The sequence below is a fragment of the Pelophylax lessonae genome (genome assembly GCF_965119305.1).
Source record: "Pelophylax lessonae genome assembly, chromosome: 5".
Taxonomy (NCBI): domain Eukaryota; kingdom Metazoa; phylum Chordata; class Amphibia; order Anura; family Ranidae; genus Pelophylax; species Pelophylax lessonae.
Genome location: NC_138772.1, coordinates 275,986,934 through 276,012,241, shown reverse-complemented (window position 1 = coordinate 276,012,241; position 25,308 = coordinate 275,986,934). Strand labels below are relative to the sequence as shown.

Below are 25,308 nucleotides of genomic sequence, written 5' to 3'. Positions count from 1 at the left end.
TATGGGCACTCTGGTTGTACGGAAGTTGGATTTTTGGATCAACGTTGGTACATCGACTGTCAGGTTTTTTCATTTGATTACTGATGGCAGCAATCATTGTATTCTGATAGTTTGGAATTCCTGCTGAGCGAATACAATAGTGCCGCAGGAGGGACTGACTGTGTTGATGGGGGAAATGAAGTGATTTTTTTTTCTTGCCTTCAGAGAGATCTCCTTTTTTAGATTTACCAAAATTATATAATAGGATACACCTATCTAGCCAATCACTCTATAGCCAATCAGGCAGGCCCTTTCACTACATAGTTGATATTAGATCTAAATAGGATTGTATATTTTAGATTGTATAGCGTATGGTGAACTCTGCAGAACCCAGGACATACGTCTCCTCCTGTTTTCAGTACTACAGTTCTATCCACATAGGCTGTTAATCTGATCGCTCAGCACACTCTGCCAAATGAATAATCAATGTAAGATCAAAATTAAAGCGGTTATATCCTCAAATAAAAAAAAACCCTGCAGGACAGCCATAATGAGCTAGTATGCATCGCATACTAGCTCATTATGAAAGATGCCTCAGTGGTGTCCGGGCGACCTTGTCGGGGCTTTGTTCTAAGGTACTTACCTTTTAGAACAAAGCCCTGATGCGGTCGCCCAGACAACGCTGAGGCAGCTGACATCTTCCCTCAGCGTCTCTTCCGGGTTCGGCGGCTCTGGCGCTGTGAGTGGCCATAACCAAGATGACTTCACTCCTGCACATGCGCGCGGGAGTTCACTTTCCGGCAAGGAGCTCTGAAGGTCCGCCGGACCGTCAGAGCGCATGCACCACTGGTGTCAGCGGCTGCATGAAGTGCAGGGTGAATATCTCCTAAACTGTGCAGGTTTAGGAGATGAGATATTAATTTTACCTATAGGTAAGCCTTATTATAGGCTTACCTGTAGGTAAAAGTTAAAAAGCGGAATATACTACCACTTTAAAGTAGAAAAAAATCGATGTCTGTGTATTTAGTGAGAACAGTGATCACTGATTGATTGCATTTAATTTAAAAACTGTGCACCTGGAAGTTGGGAGTAGGTAGGAGGGTTGATAATGCAGGGTGTGTGTTAATGAGGTCAGCTACTCTACTCCTTCCTGTGTCATGACCTTTAGTCTGTCCAGAAAGTAAGGCAGATGTAATGGAGAAGCTTTTTTTAAAACGGCCATAAGGACAGTGAGGTGAGTGTGTAGAATAAATGGAAAGCTTTGTTACTTCTGCAAAAGAAGTATAGTAATAGTATATTGGTACTGAGGGGTGCTGGAATTTAGAAAAAAAAGTAAACTTAGCCTTAAAAGCCGTAAACATTAATTTATGTTATACCTACTTGATCCATGCAATGGTTTTGCACAGAGCAGCTCAGACCCTCCACCTTCTGGGGTCCCCTGCCAGCACTCCTGGCTCTGTGTATCCATTGACACACAGAGCATGGCTTGGCCCTGCCCCCTCTCCCTCCTCACTGCCTGAGAGAACTGATTTATTTATTTTCTTCTGCCTCTTGTATTATTAATACACCCATTTCTCCTGCATCCCTCTTCAATATCTTTATTATGAAAACAGAGGGTGGAAGGGATGACTTGATGCTTTGTATTTACCCCCTGCAGACTTGTAACACCAAGATAAACGTTGGACATCTAATGTTTTGTAACGTCTAATGATGGAATCTTGCTGTGTCATTAATCTATTAATAATCTTGTTTGTCATATTTATGTATCATGCTTGCTACTGACTCCCTGTAACTCCGTGTGCAATTTGAGTTCGTTGTCAGTGTCTTCTTTCCTTAGCATTTTAAAATAAAAGAAACAAATTGTCTAGCAAAATTTTATCACAGAGAATTGTGCTTGGCTGCATTTTAATAAAAACAAAGTCATTAGTTGCTAGGAAATGACAGGTTATTGGAGTCTCTTGGAATTTGCTAGCACATGCATAGTAGTTTTAATAGCAGTTCTGTTCCTGTGGATGCATGTCTGTTCTTTGGTACGGTTTCATGTCCCCATGTTTTACTGCTCTCACAACCAATTTGAATGTTCTATCATCCCTAAACATTAACCACTTGCGTACAGTGCACTTTCACCCCCTTCCTGCCCAGACTGATTTTCAGCTTTCAGCGCTCTCACACTTTGAATGACAATTACTCAGTCATGCAACTCTGTACCCATAAAAAATTTGTGTTCTTTTTTTCACACAAATAGAGCTTTCTTTTGATGGTATTTAATCACTACTGGGTTTTTTATTTTTTGTGCTATAAATAAAAAAAGACTGAAAATATTGTGAAAAAACGCATTTTCTTTGTTTCTGTCATAAAATTTTGCAAATGAGTAATTTTTTCTTCACAAATTTTGGCCAAAATTTATACTGCTACTTATCTTTGGTAAAAATAACCCAAATAAGTGTATATTATTTGGTCTTTGTGAAAGTTATAGAGTCCACAAGTTATGGTGCTAATCATTGAAAATTGACCACACCTGATGTACTGAAGGCCTATCTCATTTCTTGAGACACTAAAAAGTCAGGAAAGTACAAATAACCCCCAAATGACCCCTTTTTGGAAAGTAGACATTCCAAGGTATTTAATAAGGGGCATGGTGAGTTTTTTGAAGTTGTAATTTTTTCCCACAGCTCCTTGCAAAATGAAGATTATTTTTTTTTTTTTTTTTTTTTACAAATTAACAGGTTATTTCTCTCCCATAGCATATGTATACTTGCAACTACACCCCAAAACACATTCTACTACTCCTCCTGAGTATGGCGATACCACATGTGTGAGACTTTTTCACAGCCTGGCCACATACAGAGGCCTAACATCCAAGTAGCACCGACCGGCATTCTAGGAGCATAAATTACACATATAATTTCCTGACAACCTATCGCACTTTTGAAGGCCCTGGAGCACCAGGACAATGGAAACCCCCATAAAAAGACCCCATTTTGGAAAGCAAACGCCCCAACATATCATTTTTGAGGCATAATGAGTCTTTTGAACGTGTCATTTTTTTCCACAAGTTTTTGGAAACTGTGAAAAGAAAATGAAAATGCATTTTTTTTTTTTTACACAAAGTTGTCCATTTATGCAATATTTCTAGGGCTGAAACAACTAATCGACTAAATCGATAATAATCAATAATTACAATCGTTGTCAACGATTGTCATTATCGATTAGTTGCTCCGTCGATTAGTTGTGCTGCATTCTTGACTTTCCCCGCCTGTCAGCAAGCTCCGTCTCCTCTGTGAAGCTGCAGTGTGCACTCACGGTCTCTCTCACAGCTTGGCACTTCCGTGACCTCCCCCCTTCCTCCTCCTTTCCTCTCTGCCTTCTTGCTGAGTCAGTGAGGGAGTGAGTCATATCGAGGTGAGGGAGAAGCAGCAAAACGTGAGTGCCGAGCTTAGTGTTACTGTGTCCATTCCATGCAATGCAGCCCGCCAAAAAACAGAATAAAAGCTTATCCAGATAAAAGAGTTAATATTCCTTATAAAGTGCAATATTATAATAGAAAAATAAGTGATTAAAAACGTCCATATAACACATATAGGTGGTCTTTCTTTGCTCCCTATTTCATATCTATGGCTGACATGGACGTTTTTATTCACTTATTTTTCTATTATAATATTGCACCTTATAAGGAATATTAACTCTTTTATCTAGATAAGCATTTATTATATTATTTACAGTATATAGCAGCTTAATTAGAAAAAAAAAAAAAAAGTTTTGGTATAAGTGCCGGTTCACACTTGTGCGGTTTGCGAGATTGCATGTAATTCGGAGCGCACGGCTCCTAAATTACATGCGATCTCATGTGCGGATGCGAGTTCAGCCATACATGAGGCTTTTTTTGAGCCGCCTCAGAATCGGATCGCACAGTGGTAAGTGGTTCACATTTGTGCGATCCAATTCTGTGCGAACTTGCAGATCGCACTGCAATATGCGATCGCAACTGGGGATGTCGTTAACTTTTAATTTGCACCCCCTGCGTATCGCATATGGCAGTGTGAACTGCCAGATGTGCAGATGCGATGGCCTTAGTGCCGGTTCACATTTGTGCGATGCGGGAACGCTGTGAATATGCAGCGTGTTCCCGCATCGCATCCGCACATCTGGCAGTTCACACTGCCATATGCGATACGCAGGGAGTGTCAATTAAAAGTTAACGACACCCCCAGTTGCGATTGCATATTGCAGTGCGATCTGCAAGTTCGCACAGAATCAGATCGCACAAGTGTGAACCACTGTGCGATCCGATTCTGAGGCAGCTCAAAAAAAGCCTCATGTGCGAGTTTGCTGTGGTTGCGCTGCGAATTCAGCCATACAAAGTGTATGGCTGAACTCGCATCCGCACATGAGATCGCATGTAATTTAGGAACCGGCACTAACACTCTGTTTGTTCATTATTATTTTAAATAAATGAAAAAGAAAGGCATATTGAGTTTTTTTATGATTTTATCCGATTAATCGAAAAAATAATCGGCAACTAATCGATTATTAAAATAATCGTTAGTTGCAGCCCTAAATATTTCTAACACATAGCAAAAATTGCACCCCAAAATACATTCTGCTATTCCTCCTGAGTATGGCAATACCACATGTGTAACACTTTTACACAGCCTAGCCACATACAGAGGCCTAACATCCAAGTAGCACTTTACACAAAGTTGTCCATTTATCCACTTTAAGACTGGGCCTATTTTTGACACTTGGTGTTTACAAGCTAAAATCATTTTTTTTGCTAGAAACTACTTAGAACCCCCAAACATTTTATTTATATATATATATATATAATTAGCAGAGACCCTAGAGAATAAAATGGTGATCGTTGCAATATTTTTTATCACATCATATTTGCGCAGCAGTCTTCCAAATGCAATTTTTTTGAAAAAAAATTCACTTTTTTTAATTAAAAAATAAGAAAACAGTTAATTTAGCCCAATTTTTTCCATAATGTGAAAGATAATGTTACGCCGAGTAATTAGATACCCAACATGTCATGCTTCAAAATTGCGCACGCTCACAGAATGACGCCAAACATTGGTACTTAAAAATCCCCATAGGCAACATTTTAAAAATTTCTGCAGGTTACCAGCTTAGAGTTACAGAGGAGGTCTAGGGCCCAAATTATTGCTCTCGCTCTAACGATCGCGGCAATACCTCACATGTATGGTTTGAACACCGATTACATATGTGGGCGGGACTTGCGTATGCATTCACTTCTGCGCGCGAGCTAACTGGGACAGGGCACTTTAAAAAAATTTTTTTCTCCTATTTATTTTATTTTTTTTTTATTTTTACACAGTTTTAAAAAAAAATGTTTTGATCATTTTTATTCCTATTACAAAGAATGTAAACATTTCTTGTAATAGAAATAGGCATGACAGGTCCTCTTTATTGTGAGATCTGGGGTCAAAAAGACCTCACAACTACACTAAAAAAGGAAAAAAAATAAAAAATTGTTGAAAAAGGAGAAAAAAAAGAAGCGGCCCTTTAAACCGGTTGCTAGGCAACGACTTTTGACGTAGCTCCGGTCCTCCAAGACCATAGTCGAGTGAGGGCCATCTTGCCCTCACTCGACTTCCTGTCTCTGAGGATCCGGGACCGGATAGTTTTCCCCGCTGCCGGCGGGTCCGGTAAGCTGGGAAAATGTCTGGGACGCGGCGGGAGGGGGGGGGGCACCTCTTCCCCTGCACCGTAAGGGTAATTCTGCGGCGAATCCGCCACTGGGACCACCCTTATCTGAAAGCCAACCGCCCGCCGTTTAAAAAAATACCGATACCGGGGTTATGGCAGCTATCTGCTGCCATAACCCCAGTATTTAGCTTTTAATGGCTGACGTATATAGTCGTATATAGGCGGTTGGTAAGTGGTAGCAAAAATTGCACCCCAAAGAAACTCTTGTCCTTTTTTGGGCGTCATGCGTTGTTTGCGCGATGTTACCGCGATTCGGCAGGCGGAAATCGCGGCAACATCGCACAGCCTTTGGGGTGCTATTGCAAATCACGGGCACCGCACAGGCGTCCCGCGATTTGCAATGATTTCCGGATCGCGGGCAGAATCGCGGTGATTCTGCCCGCGATCGCTACGCTCACATGTGAACGTAGCCTTATGGGTGGCAATTTCTGGGCACTGATGTGGTGACTGTTGGGTGACAGGTGCAATTGGGGGGGGGGCTAAGGACTGTGTGTGGACATTTATTGCTGTGATTTAGGGCTGCCACGACTCGTCAATGTAGTCGATTACAAAAATTCGTCGACGTGCTTGAAAGGCGTCGACGCGTCACGTCACACGCCCCCTGCTCGCATTGCCGGCCGGCCGCTGCATTGGTTGGGGCCGCTGCAGGCTGCACTGCCCCGCCCCCGGCCCCTGCTGCGCTCCAGTCCAGAGTGTCCGGCTCTTCTACGGCAGCCGATGTGAGCGGCATGACATCCTGGAGGCGAGCGGCATGACATCCCGGAGGCGAGCGACGCTCTGCACACTGAGGCAGTGATGTGGTTCAATGCTCTGCAGGTGCTGGTGCAAAAGTTAGTAAAATGCTTTTTTTTTTTTTTTTTTACCTTCTGAAATGAAACCTTGTCATAACTTGTCACATAATTAAAGCTTAGCCATATTTTTACAAAATGCAGAAAGATTGCCACAAAACCTAAAAATGTCTTCAGTATGAACTGTCATTCTTCTATATTTCTTCTGAGTGTTTCAAATGGTGGTACAGCCACAAACTAGACATGCTGTATACAACAGCATATTCATACAATGTCATGTAGCATTTTACACATGCTTGGCAAAGCCCCTCTACTACCGCTATAGCAGTCATGCAGAAGTGACATTTTCTAGGTGCTTGATGGGGCCGCTCCACTAAATGTACTGCAGCTCTGTGTAGATGGCACTTCTTTTGTGCTTGATAGTGCCTCTCTACTACAATTATAGAAGCCCTGTGTAGGTGACATTTAAAAAGTGCTTTGCTTACACGTTACATATACAGCAGCCTTGCATAGGTGACATTTTACAGAGGCTGGACAGTGCATCTTCACTAAAACTACAGCATCCCTGTGTTGAAGACATTTGACGTGCTCAACAGTGCCTCTCCACTTCATCTACAGCAACCCTGTGTAGTAAAAATCTGGGTCAGGAAGGTCCAGTAATTTGTTCTATTACAGACAGCCTTGGTTAGCCAGCAGGTTCCATTTAAGGGCTTACTGAGGGGTCTGTACTGGGAGGGGGGCTTACTGAGGGGTCTGTACTGGGAGGGGGGCTTACTGAGGGGTCTGTACTGGGAGGGGGGCTTACTGAGGGGTCTGTACTGGGAGGGGGGCTTACTGAGGGGTCTGTACTGGGAGGGGGGCTTACTGAGGGGTCTGTACTGGGAGGGGGGCTTACTGAGGGGTCTGTACTGGGAGGGGGGCTTACTGAGGGGTCTGTCCTGGGAGGGGGGCTTACTGAGGGGTCTGTATTAATTACAGGATTAATTAGCTAATCAAAAAAACACTAATTTAAGCAAAAAAAAAAATAAAATAAAAATAATCGTTAGATTAGTCGACTAATCGTAAAAATAATCAATAGATTAGTCGACAAACAAATTAATCGTTAGTTGAAGCTCTACTGTGATTTTACTTTAACATGTGTACAGAGCAGTAACTCACTGTTTCTGGCTCTGCTCTCTTCACACTGGAAACTGTGTGAGGGGAGAAGAGCTATTAACAGTGAGTTACTGCTCTGTGTTTACATTTTGTGATCGGCTTTGAATGGATTCACATAGTAAACAGTCACTGTCAGTGACTGTTTACTACTGCTGGTGACTAGCTGTGTTCCTAGGGAACACAGAGCCACCGACATGACCGCGATGCACGCTCCCGATCGCGCATGCGCGGTCTTCTTCCGGGCTTTGCTATTGTGATCGGCTGTGTCATTGGAACACAGCCGATTATGTGGGAAACAGCCATGCCCATTGGCTGTTTCCCCCCTGCCGGTGACGGGCTGTGTCCCGGGGACACGCCGACACCGGCAGTGCAGGGTTGCGCGCACACGATTGCGCGCCTGCCCTGCTTGAATGGGCGGACGTCATATGACGTCCACCCAGAACAATGGTCGCACCGTCCCGCCGTCATTTGAAGCAAGGGTTCACACTATTGTGATGCGGTAACAAGCACGATTCCAGTGGAGGTTCCCGCATCGCATCTCCCTTGCAGGCAGTTCACACTGCTCTCTGCGAACCGTTGCAGGTGTCAATACTAAGTTAATGACCCCCCCCAGATCAGATCACAGTGCGAATTGTGAATTCGGACAGCAATCAGACACACCCATGCAATCCAATTCTAGTGCAGAAAGAAAAGGTTCCTGCACCTTTTGGTGCAAATTCAATGCAATGTCAGCCATACAACTGTATGGCTGAATTCACATTGCACAGACATCGCATATGATCAGCACAGCAATGTGGTGCGAATCACATGCAATGTCTGTGTTCAATAGTATGAACCCAGGCTTAAGATATCCATTCATTAATTATATTTGAAGATCCAATCCTTTTTTTATGATTTTTCATAGTCATGGTATAAACCTATGTAGATGGCCATTGTAGTTTAAAGGATAATAAACCTGAATGGAAGTTGTGAAACGTGATTCATATCCTTCAACCTGTCTGCTTTAAGATCTGTTTGTACCAAAGACATCTGAGTTGTAATTACAGTTCTGTGTGCTACCGAGCTTTGCCAAGACTTGTAATATGAAGCATGTGTGTTTAGCACAGCAGAGGAAAGGCAGATAAGTGCTGGAACATTTATACATATTAATGCTGCTTTTACTAGAGAATCGAAATGGTCGCACATTGATGTTTTGCATTTTTAATAATGATTATGGTCAGGAAATAAGCTTTGTTTGGATCATTAGATGGTGTTGGTGCACATGACGTTATGCTAAGCTGCAAATTATTGACATATTTAGTTGCTTTTCCATTTTTGATTTTTTGGAATTTATGCTTTGTAATAATTTTTGCCTGACTAGATGCTATAAACCGGCTCTAAGGTAAAATTCTAAGAAACTGCGCTCTCTAGGGCTGCGCTCAATGGTGCCAAACACTATATGTGCATACAACCATAGAACTCCTAAATATAGAAAGACAATAAATAATGTAGTAAAATTCAAGTCCATAAATAATGTGATCTTTAAATCCATCTATTAGTGAAGGAAAAAAGTGCCACCAAAAGAAGGAAAGGGTGACTCCCTTTTTTTTTTTTTTTTTTCAAAGAAAGGCCAAAGATTGCTTTGGTGTAAATCTTTGTGTGTATCCATAGGATCGCTCACCCCCCCCCCCCCCCATGGTGTTCTGAATGATGTATGGATAACGGTGGTCCTGCACCTTTTAAGAATTTCTATATAAAACTCCCTCGCCAGAGATGATAGTAATATTACGTTTTTAAAATGCACTTGCGCTTAAAGTAAAATTAGGTATTCTTTACTAGGTAAATGGGAGTAAATTGAATGAACTGTATGTAATGTCATTGTGTTTTTACGGGAGTACCGTCCTTTTCAACTAAAGAGAAGGTCAATATTGCAGCCTATGCAATATCCAACCATTTTACTCCTGGGGCAGTTAAAAATAAATGTTTTATTTATTTTTTAAATAAGTCCAGCCTAACACTGTAAAATCAGTACAGTCCAGCTATAGACATCCACGATCTAACACTAACCTATCTAACCCTGTAAAGAAGAAATCAGTATACCTACTGTATTTTCTGGCGTATAAGACTACTTTTGAACCTCAAAAAAATCCCCCAAAAATGGGGGGTCGTCTTATACGCCGAGTATAATATTTCCAAGGTAACCTAAGTATAAGTATTACTGGTAGATGTAATCTCTCAAGACGCTGGCTGTGTGGGAATCCTGTACCGGTATACTGTGTGTACCGTAGCTTCGGCTACATACAGTGTACCACGCTGAGCCAATCAGGGAGAGCGATGTATTCTATTATTGAATGCAAAGCCTGCTCGGATTGGCGGAGTAACATCAACCCGCCTCTCTGACTCTAATTCGAGCAGGCTTTGCATTCAATAATAGAATACATCGCTCACTGTGTTTGGCTCAGTGCAGTATACTGTATGTAGCCGAAGCTACGGTACATACGGTATACCGGTACAGGATTCCCACACAGCCAGCGTCTTGAGATTTACTGGTAATACTTATACTTAGGGTACCTTGGAGATATTATGAGAGATTACATGTATTACAGTACTTGGGGTACCTTGGAGAGCTATGAGAAATCTGATGTTTTTCAATGGTGTTGCCTTGCTTCGGAAGGGGAGGTAGTCTTATACGGTGAGTATAGCCCAAAACCTATGTTTTAACTTGGAAATTAGGGGGGTCGTCTTATACGCCGGAAAATACGGCACCTTTTTTGAAGCCGATCCAATCTGGACTCCAGCAGCGGAAGCTCTGCAGAGGACACAGCCGACAACTGAGAAATGAATTTGAAGTGACGTCACCCATAGACTTACTATGGGGCTTCTGTTGTCGGTTACCTCCTTTGTACCCACCTCCACAGCGAAGCTGCAGCTGACCGCTCAGCCTGGGATCAGGCCGGAACGGCGTCAGAAAAGGTATGTATACTGATTTTCTTCTTTTACAAAGTTAGATAGGTTAGTGTTAGATCATGGATGTCTATAGATGTAGCGATTTTAGTGTTTGGATGGACTTATCCTTTAAACTGCACAAGGGACGGTACTTGCGTTTGAATGAAATGTCCCTTGTGCTGGTGGCTGCCCTGTTGCTGAAGTGTTCATTCCTCTATTCCTCCTCAAACCTCAGAAGCTGTGATCTTCTGGTCCACCTGTCCTCTATTTGCTGTTCCTGGTGGCTTTTATGAATAGAGAAAGGGGACGAGAAGGGTGGGCATAAATGGTCCAATGGTTTGTATTAACCCCCTCAGCACCAGAAGATCACAGCTGCGTAGGTATGGGAGGGGGGTAAAGAAATTAACATTTCAACAAACAGTGCAGCCACCAGCACAGGGGGGGGGGGGGGGGCGTTTCTCGTTCAATTTAAAATACTGTTAATATTTTAATACTGTTCCTTGTGCTGATTTAAAAAGAAAAAAAAAAAAAACACCCAAGGAATGCCTAGGGGTGGACTGAGAAATTACAGACACAACTGAATGAGTCATTGCAAATCGCAGTTTGAACTGTTGATTTTTGTAACCAGGCTTTTTCAACAGGTTGTAAGGATATAATTCATTTATTTAAATGTGCTGCTATCTGAAACCCATTACTTGGATGTTGCTATTCACATGGTTTCATTAGGGTGATTTTCATTTCTTCTAGACAGGGCTTACATCCAATGCACAGGTGCAGGAGGATAGGTTTTCAACCATGAAAGTTTATGGCCCTTTTTCACACGGGCTTTCCGATCAGGTCCACCTGTCAGTTTTTCAGGTGGACCTGATCGAATGCTCCATGCACCCCTATGGAGCTGCAGATATCAGCAGTGAAACACGATTTCTCTTTTAGTTAAATGACGGACACGGCTCCAGAATGTTCTTGACCATTGATTATGCTGTCCCCTACAGGATGTGGACACTAGGCAGGTAAAAGCTTTACCACGCCTATGGGACAGTCCCAGGTGGTAGAACGCCCACTTCTGCTATAGGCATTCAGGTTTTTTTTTCTGCCTAGTCAGGAGTAAGGACCAAATTCCTTGCTGGGATCTCTGGTCCTAGCATTTTTTCCTTTTTTAAAATGGAATTTTTTTTACTCTGTAGTTCTCACAGGAACAGAAAATAATAAAAATCAACTGCTGGACTGGGCGACTGAGTGGATATTCTAGATTCTTGAGGTCTCCCCAGTCCGGCCAGGGCATACACACAGGCCTCAGCTCCGCTGCGACATAGCCCATCTGGACAGAGGCTTGCCTGCAAGTTAAACGTATCGCGAGGGCGCATACGACCTGGTTGCCTCCTGAGTCGCAGCATTCCTCCTGGTTGACTGCATCCCCATTCCGGTGGAGAGGTGATCTGTCCAAAGCGGTGCCCACCCGGTTCCACGGTATGGTAAGTAGTTGTCCCCCCCTCTCCCCCTTGAGGGTTTTGGCGTGGACCCCCCAGGTTTAACTCCTGCTCCCCAGCTCCTCTAGGGTCAACGTGGGTCTTCCGTACCCCTCGCCTCCCCCGTGCCCCCACCCCCTCCCCTGGAGGTTGTGAGCTGGCTTTTGCCATGTGGTCTGAAGGGAGGCTTCTTTTGGGGCTGCTGCTGACCATTTTTCTCCAGGCACAGGTGCCTTCGTCACCCTGGGGTTAGTGACCTGGGCAGGGGAGTCCTAAGGGCTCTCAGCTGTTGTGTTGGGCTGGAGAAACGGTTGGGTGCACACTTGCCGGTGCGTGCTGCACACGGCCAGACCTGGCCGAAAATTTAGGCCACTGCTTTGCGGCCTACCGGCCGGACACTTTTTGGGGGGCCCCAGTGAGGGTGGCTGGAGCCACCACGCTCTGTTTGGGCAACCGCCCTCTCCCCAGTGTTTCCTGGGCAGGCTGCTCCGGTGGGCTTCGCGCCCAGGCAGTGGTGCGCCCACAGAAATTTAGGCCGTGGCTTGCTGCCTACTGGGCCTTGCGGCCAAGTGGTGAGTGTCCTGTAGCCACCTGCCTTCCCTTGGATGGGATCTTTGCGGGCTGGGCCTTCCCTAAAGGGGAGCTTGGCGTCTTCCCTGGAGGTGGAGGTGGCGGTTGCTGTGGGGTTGGTCACCATTGTTTGCTAGCATGCCCCAATTATTGCCCTCACCTGTGTCTGAGGTGGGGGGGGGGGCGTCTTCACTTCTTTCCGGACCCATGGACCTCCCTGATTCAAGACAGGTAGGTCCGCAAGCTCACCTGGTCCAGCTATAAGATCAAGTTTCGGTCTTATCCTCCAGTGGGGTTCTTTCCTTCCAATCTGTGTTTGTCCCCAGACCACCTGCGGGGTCTCTGCAGGGCGGTGCAAGATGTTCTACTACGAGGGGTGATTGTTCCTGTTCCAAAATCTCAACGTTTTCAAGGTTTCTAGTCAAACCTGTTTACAGTTCCCAGGAAGGAAAGTAAGGTATGTCCAATCCAGGACCTCAAGGCTTTGAACCTGTTGAGCGGTTACAGAAGTTCCAAATGAAGTCCATTCGTACAGTAGTGGCATTCCCACAGCAAAGGATGCTTGCCTTCATTTTCCAATATATGTTGGTCATCAAAGTGTGCTCCGCTTATCGTGGGGAGGAGCATGATCAATTCATAGCATTACCCTTTGGTCTCGCCTAGGCTGCTTGGGTATTCACAAAGGTGTTGGCATTGTAGCAGCAGCAGGGGATTGCGGTACTGGGTACCTTTTTTTTTTTACTATCTTCTTCTGCGAGCAGAGTCTTCGACTGATCTAAAGGCCAACCTGGAAAATAACTGTGTGGACTCTTTAGTCCGCACAGTTTCAAAAATCTGCTCTGGTTCTGTCCACCATGTTGGACTATCTGGATCTGACTCTGCGTCAGCCAGGGTTTTTTTTTTTCCGGGGGGGGGGGGGAGAAACTCCAAAGCTGCAGGATGCAACTTGGCTCCTGTTGTTCAGCAGTCAGTCTTCTTTCAGGACTTGCATGTGGACGCTGTGTCTGATGGTGTCTACCTTCAAGGCGTTAGCACAGTTCCATTCGAGCCTCTGCAAGGGAGATTCTTGCTAAGTGGAACAAGGTTCCACAATCTCAAGATGAGTCTGTTGAGCTGGGATTCAAGAGGGTCCCTGATTTGGTGGCTTTGCTCTCCGGCGCTTCGACAGAGCAATTCCTTCCTTCCCCTGTACTGGACAGTGGTCCCCGTGGTTGCCAGCCTGTCTGGGTGGGAAGGTGTTTTGGGCACGGATGACCTTGGGTCTTGACCCTGGGGGAGGCAAGACTACCTATCAATATATTGGAACTTTGGGCGATAAGATTTGTCTGGCTCATTGGACAAATCGACCTTTTAGGAGTGCCGGGTAAGGATTCAATCACCAACTGGGCACAAGAAGTGTCCTGGCGGCTTGGGAGGTAGCCGGTATTCTAAGGTTCAGTTGTGTCTCCGGAGGCGAACTCCCGAGGTGGACCTGTTGGCCTTTCGTCTCACCAGGAAGAGGTATCGAGGCAGAAGGGATCCGGTCATCCTAATGGCTCCAGACTGGCCTTGCCTGTCTTGGTATGCCGATCTGGTATGGCTGGTCTCCGATGCCCCTTGGAGACTTCCCCTCAGAGAAGATCTATTGGCCCAAGGGCCAATCTTCCATCCTGCTTTATAGTCGCTGGATTTACGGCTTGGCTTTTGAAAGCCAGGTGTTGAAGGATAGGGGGTTGTCTGAATAAATCCCATGTTGTAGAAGGCTGGGAAATCTACCTCCTGTGAAGATTTTAGCATCGCACTTGGAAGACGTACATTACATGGTGTGAGTCTCTTGGGGTTCATCCCTGTTCCCTTGCGGTGGTTCAGATTTTGGCATTCCTCCAACGGGGTATTAAGCAGCGCCCTGCCTTGGGTACCATCAAGGGCCAGGTTTTTATCCTTGGCGGTCCTCTTTTACCATCCTTTGGCTACACGTTCATTAGCTTGCATCTTTATTCATGGGGTTCACCACTTGGCTCCCCCAGTACGGTCCCGGTTGCTTCCGTGGGAACTCAATTTGGTGCTGTGGGTTCTCCAGTACCCGACTTTCGAAAATATTTGTGAGCTTCCTCTGCTACATTGTCCCAGAAGGTAGCCTTCTTGGTGGCTATTAATTCTGCACACAGGGTGTTGTTGCTGGCACTTGTCTTTCACCTTGCCTAGTGGATCACAGAGATAAAGTGGTGCTTCATCCTTTTGAGTCGTTCCTTTCTAAGGTTGTTTCTGGTTTCCATCTGAAGACATTGTGTTGCCTAAACATCCTAAGGAGATTGCCTTGCACTCTCTGGATGTGGGTCGGGCGATCGGGGTGTAGACAGGCGGTGGTGCAGGCCTATTCCATCAAGGGTTAGGTGCCTCCTGGGCCTTCTGCCATCAGGCGTCAGTGGTACAAGTTGACAAGGCGGCCACTTGGTCGTATATGAACATTTTCACAAAATTTTATAAAATAGATGTGCCGGCATCTGCGGATGCTGCTTTTGGCCGTAGCATTTTGAAGGCTGCTGTTTTGAGAGGATTAGCCCTCTTTTGAAGGTGTATGTTTTTTTTTTTTCAGGGGAGTTTGTTGTTCCTGGTTAAGCTCAATGTTACCTGGTTGGCTAGGTTTAGCCTTTTTGGGAAATTTTTCTGCTGTTTTTTTTTTTCCCGCCCCTCATGTTTGACACTGCTTTGGGACGCCCGAGGTCAAGAAGATTCTGGAGCTGTTGTCAATGAACAAAAGAGAAAATTGGATTTTTGTCTTACCATAAAATCCTTTTCTCTGATGACCATTGACGAACATGGCCCCCACCTCTCTATTTAGTTGGGTTATTTTTCTTCTGACACTGCTTGCAACTAAACTGAATGCCTATAGCAGGAAGTGGGAGTATGCCCCCTGGGACTGCCCAATAGGTGTGGTAAAGCTTTTTCCTGCCTAGTGTCCTACTCCTGTAGGGGGCACTATAACCAATGGTCAAGAAGTTTCTGGAGCTGTGTCCATCAATGAACATCAGAGAAAAGGATTTTACGGTAAGACAAAAATCCAATTTTTCCATCTGTCTGGAGGATCGGATGAAAACGGACAGGTGGTCTATTTTTATCTGATCTCCCATAGAGGAGAGCAGGGATCTGACAAGTCCGTCTCCGCACAGAGAGCGGAGACGGGCTTGTCATCCGCCTCCTCAGCAGGGATTAACGGATCGATTCCCCTGCTGAGCAAAACTGAGTCAGGGGGCAGAAAGCCCGTGTGAAAGGACCCTATGGCTGTGCTGTTGAAGAAAACACTGTTGACAGACCTGTGGCTATTGCCGATATTAACCATCAACATTACGTTTTTCCTAAAATTACCGAACCTACACTTGAAGCATGACAAGAGAGATTTTACAAGCAGTTATAGCGCCAGCTTTTTTTGGTCTTTTGGAATAAAGGTTTTACATGATGATTATTCTCAACACCTGTGTCAGCGGCAAATGATTTGTCTCCCTCCTTTTTATCTGCCACATCTGTAAAAAAAAAAACAGACTCACTGGCTAGATCACCAGGTGAAAAATGAGGGAATTCAAGATTAGCTTAAAAAAAAAAAATTAAGCAATGCAGCGATCGCATGTATGATTTGGTAATTTGCAAATGTTTACTTTTGCATCTATAACTGCTTTAATTTATACTGGAGGCTTCTGTTTTCTCTGTATAATATTACATGTCATTGCCACAGCTATTTTATTTTCCCATACTTGGATACTTAAACTGTGCTTGCCTTTTACAGGGTCACTGATTGAACAATTGACCACAGAGAAGTATGAGTGTATGGTATGCTGTGAGATAATACGAGTTATGGCTCCAGTCTGGAGCTGTCAGAGCTGCTACCATGTGTTTCACCTAAACTGCATCAAAAAATGGGCCAGATCTCCTGCATCACAAGCTGAAGGTCAGTATTAAGTGTATATGATTGACATATAGCACTTATTCCACTCTTCATCTCCTATAATCTTCTTGTTCAGTTGATGGGCCGCCTTTGTATATTTCTGCAATATTCAGTACAGTAGCCTGATAGCACCTATCTTTGTTTTTACCTGCTCTGTGGTTGAGACTTGGAGAATGTTAGTCCTCATTTCTACATTGGTGCATTAGAAGGAATTTACACGGATTAAAAACATTGTTTTTTTTAGGTACTAGTTAAAGTAGTATCTTTTTCCTCTTCCTTTTTTTTTTGTCTGATTAAGAAAATCATTCATCTAAACATTTTACTAAGATCCATTTCGCACTTCGACTTTACCGTGCAACTTGATGGGACATTGATGTGATTTTGATGCGACCTTTGCTGAATGGAAAAATGAGTTAGGTTTCTTTAATTTTTAACGAGTCCCAAACTTTCAGATTGAATTTCGAATCAGTCGAAAATTGATCAACCGATTAAATTCTGTGTGAAGAATAGCTGGTTGTTACGGGCTGGGAAGCTGGCCGTTGTGTCCTTAACCGATGACCCAAAAGCTGTCAGCGGATTTCCTCACTAACCGCTGAATGTAAAAAAAAAAAGTTTGATTTTAGGGGAACCCCCACACCAAAAAAAAAATCCTTACAGACCCTTTTCCGAGCATGCAGCCCATCAGGTTAGCCCCTACCCATTCACCAAAAAAAGCGAGTAAAGACTGTACGCCAGTTTTAGCCAATTTAAAAAAAAAAAAAAAATACAAAAAAAAAAAACCCCTCTGGTTTAGGCAGTAGGCAGGAGCCTTTGACTGCTCCGTCACTGGGTGTCACCGCCCCTTGTCACATCATCGACTGAGGGCATGCTGGGTTGGTGACGTCACAAATGGGGGGGGGGGTGCAACCTGGCAACATTACCTGGTGGCTCCGCTTATTATGTAAAAGCCGCACTTGTCCAAAGTCGCATCAAAATTGCATCCATATGATGCAAGTGCGCCTTTCGTGTGACTTTTGAGGGTTTACAACCATGATAAGCAGAACCCCCTGTTCTGCCAAAGGTGGACTTTACTGGCACAAGCATGAGACCATACCCAATGATAAATGACAATATCAAAATTTTAATTTAACGTATAGAGGGTTAGACATTTTGAGGGTTTACATTGAGGTCTATGGACCTCAAGTCCCATCAAAGTTGGACCAAAGTAGTGCAGGAACTCCTTTGAAGTCTCATTGATATGAACGGTACTCTAGGGAAACGTTGGGTGTGACTTGTAATGCGACTTTGGTGTTCAAAGTCACGTGAAAAGTCAAACAAGTTTGAATGGGCTTAAGTTTTGGCTCACAATAAATTCTGAGGGGCGGTTCACACCAGGAATCGCACAGGGACGCGCTGTGTGTTCCTGTGCGATTCACATGCAGTGTGATGTGATTTGTGCCTATTCATTTTAAATGGGATGATTAACACCAAAATAGTGCATGCACTACTTCATAAAACACTACACAGAACATGACTTTCATGCACCGTGTTCTGGTGTGAACGGGCAATTTCTTTTATTTTTTTAAGAGGAATTCCAGGTATGGATGTTTTAATATAGTTACATTGGTCCAGCTTGGATCAATATAACTGTATATACCATACCTGACCAATGCCCCATGGAAGCTGGAAATTACTGTAGTAGACACCACTACTCCAGTGATCTCAGCCTGCTTTCGGGTCCTGTGCTGCATTCTGAATACAAGAGGTCGGCTGCTAAGTACGGGAGCCATTCAGAGAATGCTTTGTATTTTCTGAATGAATGCAATGTGTTCTGTGATTGGATGAGGCAGGCAGTGATGTTTAAAATATCCATACTTGGAATTCATCTTTATTGTCCGTTTTTTACTCGAGTAGCCTATAAATCTGTTGTCCCAGTTTTTTTCCCAAGTTAGTGATTTGTTTTAAAATATTTGGACAGTGAAAGATCCTAGCTAGCATAGATGGAGCTAGCTGTGCAGAGTACTGTTCACTTATTTGTTGTTGCAGCTTCTGTGGCCCATCCTGTGATTTTCTGTTTCCTCTCCTAGATCACTCCTCTTTCTTGCACTTTAACTACTTCAATACTGGGCACTTTCACCCCCTTCCTGCCCAGGCCAATTTTCAGCTTTCAGCGCTCTCACGCTTTGAATGACAATTGTGCGGTCATGCTACACTGTACCCATATGAAATTTTTATCATTTTTTCACACACATGGCTTTCTTTTGGTGGTATTTAATCACCGCTGGGTATTTTATTTCTTACAAAAAAAAAGTCAATTTTGTGAGTACATTTTGAAAATAAGTAATTTTCCTCCTTCACTGATGTGATGAGGCGGCACTGACGAGCAGGCACTAACGGGCAGCACAGATGAGCAGGCCAGGCACTGACTGGCAACACTATGGGCACTGATGGTGGACACTGTTTTTGAGTTTTTCTACTAATTTCTGTATCGGGGCACTGATGATCAGTGCCCTGATTACCTTTCCTAGGTTCCCTTTTGAGGAGGAACCGCTGATCGGCTCTCCTCGCCACACACACTGACAGTGTGAGGCGAGGAGAGCCGGTAAACGGCACTTCCTCATTTACACGTGACCGGCTGTGATTGGACACAGCCAATTACATGGGCAAGTCATTGGCTCCTTACCAAGATCGGGGTCGTGCCGTGTCCTAGCAACATGGCGCGGCCATGATCGCGCGCTCCCGCGGGCACGCGATAGAGGCCGTTCTGATTAGCCGTCATATGACGGTGTCCCAGAACAATAGCCGCACCGCTTCGCCGTCCTTTGACGGTGGGCGGGCGGGAAGTAGTTAAAGTTAACCTTTTCACTAGAGAAGTATGGATGCTGCCATTTTTGACCTCCTTTTTGAAAATTCTACTTGCCTGGCACATATGCTGTCCTGCTAACTTTGCACTGGTTTTCTTGATTTGCATACTTATCCCACTTTTAGTGATTTAAAGTATCAGTCAAAACTCCTTTTGCTTAGTGCCGGAGATTATTGCAGCAAGAGGGTCAACATAACAACCAAGTCACTACTATGTATAAGCATTCAACAATGGCAACTTGTGCTTCTCTTGGTAAAGGTACCCTTTAGAGCAGAACTCCATTTTTGCTCCCCAAAACAGATACATTGTGCATAAATTGACAGGGGAGTTGTGATTCATTTATCTTTATCTTACCTTTTTTTTTTTAGCTGTAAAAAGCAAGTTTGTGTGTCTGTGAAGTCACTCCTTCTGACTGAATTTTCAAAGTTCTGACTTCCTGTTCCCTTCCTTTACCAGTCCCGATACTACATATCCCATCATGCTTTGAGCCTCTGCAGTTTCAGGGCAGGCTTTGGGAGTCACTTGTATCAGTTCTAAGAGTTTATGTGGGTGGGTCCGAATGGAGATAATTGTTTTAGTCTGCAAAGCAGGTGTAAAGGTGTCATTCCTGTTTTGCAGGATGCCAGGGAATAGTGGCTTACTGCAAGACTACAGAGGACGTTATTTTGAAGGGGTTTATATGTAACTTAATTAGATCACAGTGAGCAGGGCTCTGGGAGGGCAGGATCTGAGGGGTGGGACTTTCCTTGTTCACACTGGTCTGCATATTTAACTAGGCAGGATTGACTTCTAATTGTGATTTCATTCAATCCTGTCCAGCAAAAGAACAGCTAGCTATTGCAACAGGTTGTGGAGGGGTTTCCTTTTGAATGATGCTGGGATCTGTGAGGTGGGACTTGGGAGGTTTGGGCTTCTCCTGTAGGTGTGACTGGGCAGGATTGAATGGTAATTAAGATGCATTTCATCCCACCTACCCACGATCAGAGCTATTAAAAAGGAAGTAAAGTCTTCCGGGTTTTTTTTTTCTTCCCTGCAAAGCAAATGCATAATGTGGTAGTATGCATCACATACTAGCACATTATGTGACACTTACCTGCAAGCGAAGCCCGCGTTGTTCCTGCTGCTGACCGCATCCATTATCGCCTGTCTTCCTTCCGGTCTCCAGACTCCGGCTGGCTGGAGCCGCGTGACGTCGCTCCCACGCATGAGCATGGGTGCCGCTGATCACGGCTGCATGCAATGTAAATATATCCTAAACGGTGCAAGTTTAGGAGATATTTACAGTACCTATAGGTAAGCCTTATTATAGGCTTACCTATAGGTACAAGTTATAAAGGTGGGGTTACAACCATTTTAAGGAAGTTGCACCATTTGCAGACTCTAAAAGACTACAGAGGGGTGTGTTCTAGGCTAAAGATTAAAGTGTCTGGAAGGCCCTCAGTCTACATCCAGACTAAACAGAGTGTTGCATGGTACAAAGCCTCAACTAAACCCAGACTATCAGAGGATCTGCAGAAAACGGAGCAACATGGTACAGAGGTATGATCTATGCTGGGACTGATCATTCAGTTTTAGTGAAAAGAAAGTTGAAGTTCAGCTTAAAGCATGAGCTTTGCCAGTATTAAAGATATAATGGTGGGACTCGTACTGCACATTCACCACTGACTGCAGTGGCTCTCAGAGTGTTGGACCATTAAGGACCCTTAAAGTGGAAGTAAACTCCCTTTTGTTGATTGATGATTTTTTTTTTTTTTTTTTTTTTTACCTATAGGTAAGGCTTACCTTTAGGGCACAGTATAATAAGGCTTACATTTAGGGCACAGTAAATTTCTCTATCGTTCATTGACATACGCATCTCCATATCTTCTTGACCATTGGGTTATGCTGCCCCTTACAGGAGTAGGACACTAGGCAGGAAAAAGCTTTACCATGCCTATGGGGCAGTCAATGCAGGCATACACCCACGCACTCTGTTATAGCCCTCAGTTTGTTTCTGCCTAGTTTTAAGAGTAGGACCTAGTTCCCTGCTGGGTCTTCGGTCTTAGCTGTTTATTGTTGGGAACCTTTTTCTTTTTGTGATACATTTTTTAGTTAGAGTTCCTGTGAGAACTACAAACAGCCGGCTGTGTTTTGGACTGGATATCCTAGATCCTTAAGGTCTCCCAACCTGGCCAGCAAGGGTGAGCAGGTTATAGTCCAGCACTAGGCCTCGCCACACCAGAGCCCCGATGGCCGGGGACGAGCCTGCGAATGGAACTTCTTTTCAAGGAAGATCTGTTGTCTCGAGGGCTGATCTTCCATCCTGCTTTTACAGTTCCTGGTTTAAACAGTGTGGCTGTTGAAAGCCAGGTATTGAAGAATAGGGTTCTGAGTTTGTGAATCCTACACTGCCAGAAAATCTCCTTCCAGGAAGATCTATCATCGTACGTGGACATTGTACATCTCCTGGTGTGAATTGCTGAAGGTGCATCCTTGCCTTATTTCTAAGGTGTTTTTTTGATTCCCATTTGAATGAAGACATTGTGCTGCCTTCACTCTGTCCTAAGCCCAAGCATCCCAAGGAAATTCCCTTGCATTCTTTGGATGTGGTTCGAGCAATTAGGGTTTACCTCGCGGCTACTGAATCCTTTCTGGAAATAAGACTCTTTGTCCTCACGGAAGGACCTCTAAAGGGATTGGCTGCGTGTGCCGTGACCATATCTGGATGGATCAGGCAGACGTGGTACAGGCTTATTCGCTGAAGGGTCAGGTTCCACCTTTCCGTGTGAAGTCGCATTCTACTAGGGCCTGAGTGCCACTTGGGCTTTTCGCCATCAGGCGTCAGTAATGCAGGTTTGCATGGCTGCAACTTGGTCATCTGTGCACACGTTCAAAAAATTCTAAATTGTAGATGTGTTGGCATCTTTGGATGCTTCTTTTGGCCACAAGGTTTTGCAGGCTGCTGTGTAAAAGAGAAAATCCTCTTAGAGGATGTATGTTTTTTCTAGGTGAGCTCCAGTTGTTCCTGCTTGAGCTCCATGTTCACTGGTTGGTTGGTTGTTTATCCTTTTTGGAAATTGCGTTCTTTTCTGCGTTGTTTTCCCACGCCTCATGCAAATACTGCTTTGGGACATTCCAATGGTCAAGAAGAATCTAGAGCTGCGTCTGTCAATGAACGATAGAGAACTGGATGGGATGGAGTTTTTTTCTTCTAAACACTGCTTGCAACAAAACTGAATTCTATAGCAGAGTGAGTGGGTGTATGCCTGCAGTGTCCTACTCCTGTAGGGGGCAGCATAACCCAATGGTCAAGAAGAATATGGAGCTGCGTCTGTCAATGAACTTCAGAGAAAAGGATTTTACGGTGAGTCAAAAATCCAGTTTTTAACTTGTAAGCAACAAATGTCAGAAAAAGGCTTAGGCATGGAGGGGTTAGGCAAGCCGTATATTATACAATTTTCTTTCCTTCCTCCAGGGAAAACAGCTTGATTCCCGACCCCCCCCATTACCGTTTAGTGTTGATGGGATAAATACCTCCCGGAGCACTACTGTGTTACAGCGATATAGAAGCCGGCAGTAATTGCATGGAAAAAAAAAAGCTGACAGGCTGGTCGATTGACTTCAGTACAACCAGCCTGCACATGGATGGATCAAATCTCGGCCGGTTAGGCAAGGATGGGCCAAGGTTTAATTCATCTATGGCCAGCTTTTAGAGTAGCCATATTATTGATCCTGCCAACAAAAGTTCTTCTCCAACATCCTTTGATGTGGTGAAGTGTATAACCACTGCTATTAAATTCAGGACCTCTTGCGGTAGTCATACCTGCTTAGAATACAGCAGCACGGCTTCCCCCACTGCCCTTCCTAGCCCCACCCACTGTCTTTCACTTAACACTGCTTGGTCTGCACATCAGTCACAGTAGTCATGGGAGCCGTCGTTTCTGCAGGAGCTTGCATGTCCTAAGGAAATGATGTGCACACACTGCTGAAGCACTCCTGACATTACCAACATTTCCTTGGAGCTGGAACATGTCAGGCAGCTTCTGAGGATGACTTGATAAAAGGCAGCTTATTTTTAAAATTTCTTGTTTTAAGGGGCAGTGTCATAATCTTTAAATTAAAAAAATATATTTGCCATATGTTTCATGCATTTATACCGGAGGAATCTGCTCAGGCAGGTGATGTAAATTGGTTTGTATTGCTTGGTGCTCACCCTGTTCCCTTGGTTGTAGTGGTTTCTATAGATACAGTACAAATCTTTTTAATAAGTGCCCCTCCCAGAGCAATATGAAAGCAAAAACACTTTTTATGCAAATTCACAAGTTAAGCAAAGCACTAGCCTGAGTGTGAACAAAGAACTTTTTTTTTCCCCCATCTTGCATTTATTACTCTTAAAATATGTTGTTATAGCAACTCGGCTTACTTTCACCATGCTGAGCTATTGTCAGCACTGGAAAAAGAAAAACAGATGGAGGTTTTCATATAGAGCTTTGTGCAATGAGTGTAGTCCCTTTTTTTTTTATTATACCATTGCATTAATTGCTGTGGATGCTTCAAAATATAATTTTATATAATCTGGTTGTTGAATAAATAAATGTGGATTTCTAGAACTAATCACTTGAGATTTATAGATTTTATTTAGAATTGTGTCCACTGACACCAATGGGGTTAGAATTGTGTCCACTGACACCAGTGGGGTTACAATTGTGATTTAAGTGCTGAATGTGCAAGTGAGTATTGTCGCTGCCTTTTCAGGTTTGATATTTTAGATGATGTATAAGGCGCTACCTTTTCTGGTTAAGATCTTTTATATAAAGGTGTAGATCTATATATATATATATATGCAAATATGTTAAGGAGCTGGTATTTCTGGCTGCTGCCCTCGCAATGAACCTCCTTTTTTATGGGTGGGGTTCCAGTAGTTTAAAATGTGTTTAGGCTAGTGAGTGGTAGCGCTGCCTCAGCTAGGTATAATAATGGAAGTGCAAACTACAAATTTATAATGTGCCAATATACAATGTGCAAAAATAATGCAATGTGCAAAATTACAATAATCCAGTAAGTACTTTGCTGATACGCATCAAATATCCCAATACATAGAACTGTGTGCAACACATTCAATGTGCAAACAATATAAAGTGCAAATTAAATGCAATAATCCAATGTGGGTGAACCGAAGTCAAGTGAATAGTTTGCTAATACCCATCAGATATCAATCCTATCCAAATGTTGGTAGAAATGTTGCAATAGTTAGATCCAAAGTCCATAAAAGATTATTAATGGTTAATAATGCACTTAAAATTAGCAAACAAATTTTTGTTAAATGGTGAAAGAACCCCCTTTTATTATTGGAGTTCTAAAAGATTGTCCATGCCATAAACAATTAATGCAATAGTCCTTTCAATGCCATGCGGTTCCTCAGGTGCTATAGTGCAATGTCCACTGACACCAATGGGGTTACAATTGTCTTCACTGACACCAATGGGGTTACAATTGTGTCCACGGACACCAATGCTGGTGGTTATTGTTGTGTCCGCTGACGCCAATGCTGGTGGTTATTGTTGTGTCCGCTGACGCCAATGCTGGTGGTTATTGTTGTGTCCGCTGACGCCAATGCTGGTGGTTATTGTTGTGTCCGCTGACGCCAATGCTGGTGGTTATTGTTGTGTCCGCTGACGCCAATGCAGGTGGTTATTGTTGTGTCCGCTGACGCCAATGCAGGTGGTTATTGTTGTGTCCGCTGACGCCAATGCAGGTGGTTATTGTTGTGTCCGCTGACGCCAATGCAGGTGGTTATTGTTGTGTCCGCTGACGCCAATGCTGGTGGTTATTGTTGTGTCCGCTGACGCCAATGCTGGTGGTTATTGTTGTGTCCGCTGACGACAATGCTGGTGGTTATTGTTGTGTCCGCTGACGCCAATGCTGGTGGTTACAATCCCACTCACTGATGCCAAG

At 44.0% G+C, this 25,308-nt stretch overlaps 1 protein-coding gene across 1 annotated transcript in view; it reads left to right on the top strand.

Annotated features, from left to right (window-relative positions):
* NFX1 (nuclear transcription factor, X-box binding 1) overlaps positions 1-25,308 on the top strand; it is a 176,914-nt gene that overhangs the window by 23,764 nt on the left and 127,842 nt on the right. Inside the window, exon 3 of the mRNA XM_082259382.1 lies at positions 16,374-16,535. Coding sequence (XP_082115508.1) covers positions 16,374-16,535 — 162 coding nt within the window. The remainder of the gene's footprint in view (positions 1-16,373; positions 16,536-25,308) is intronic.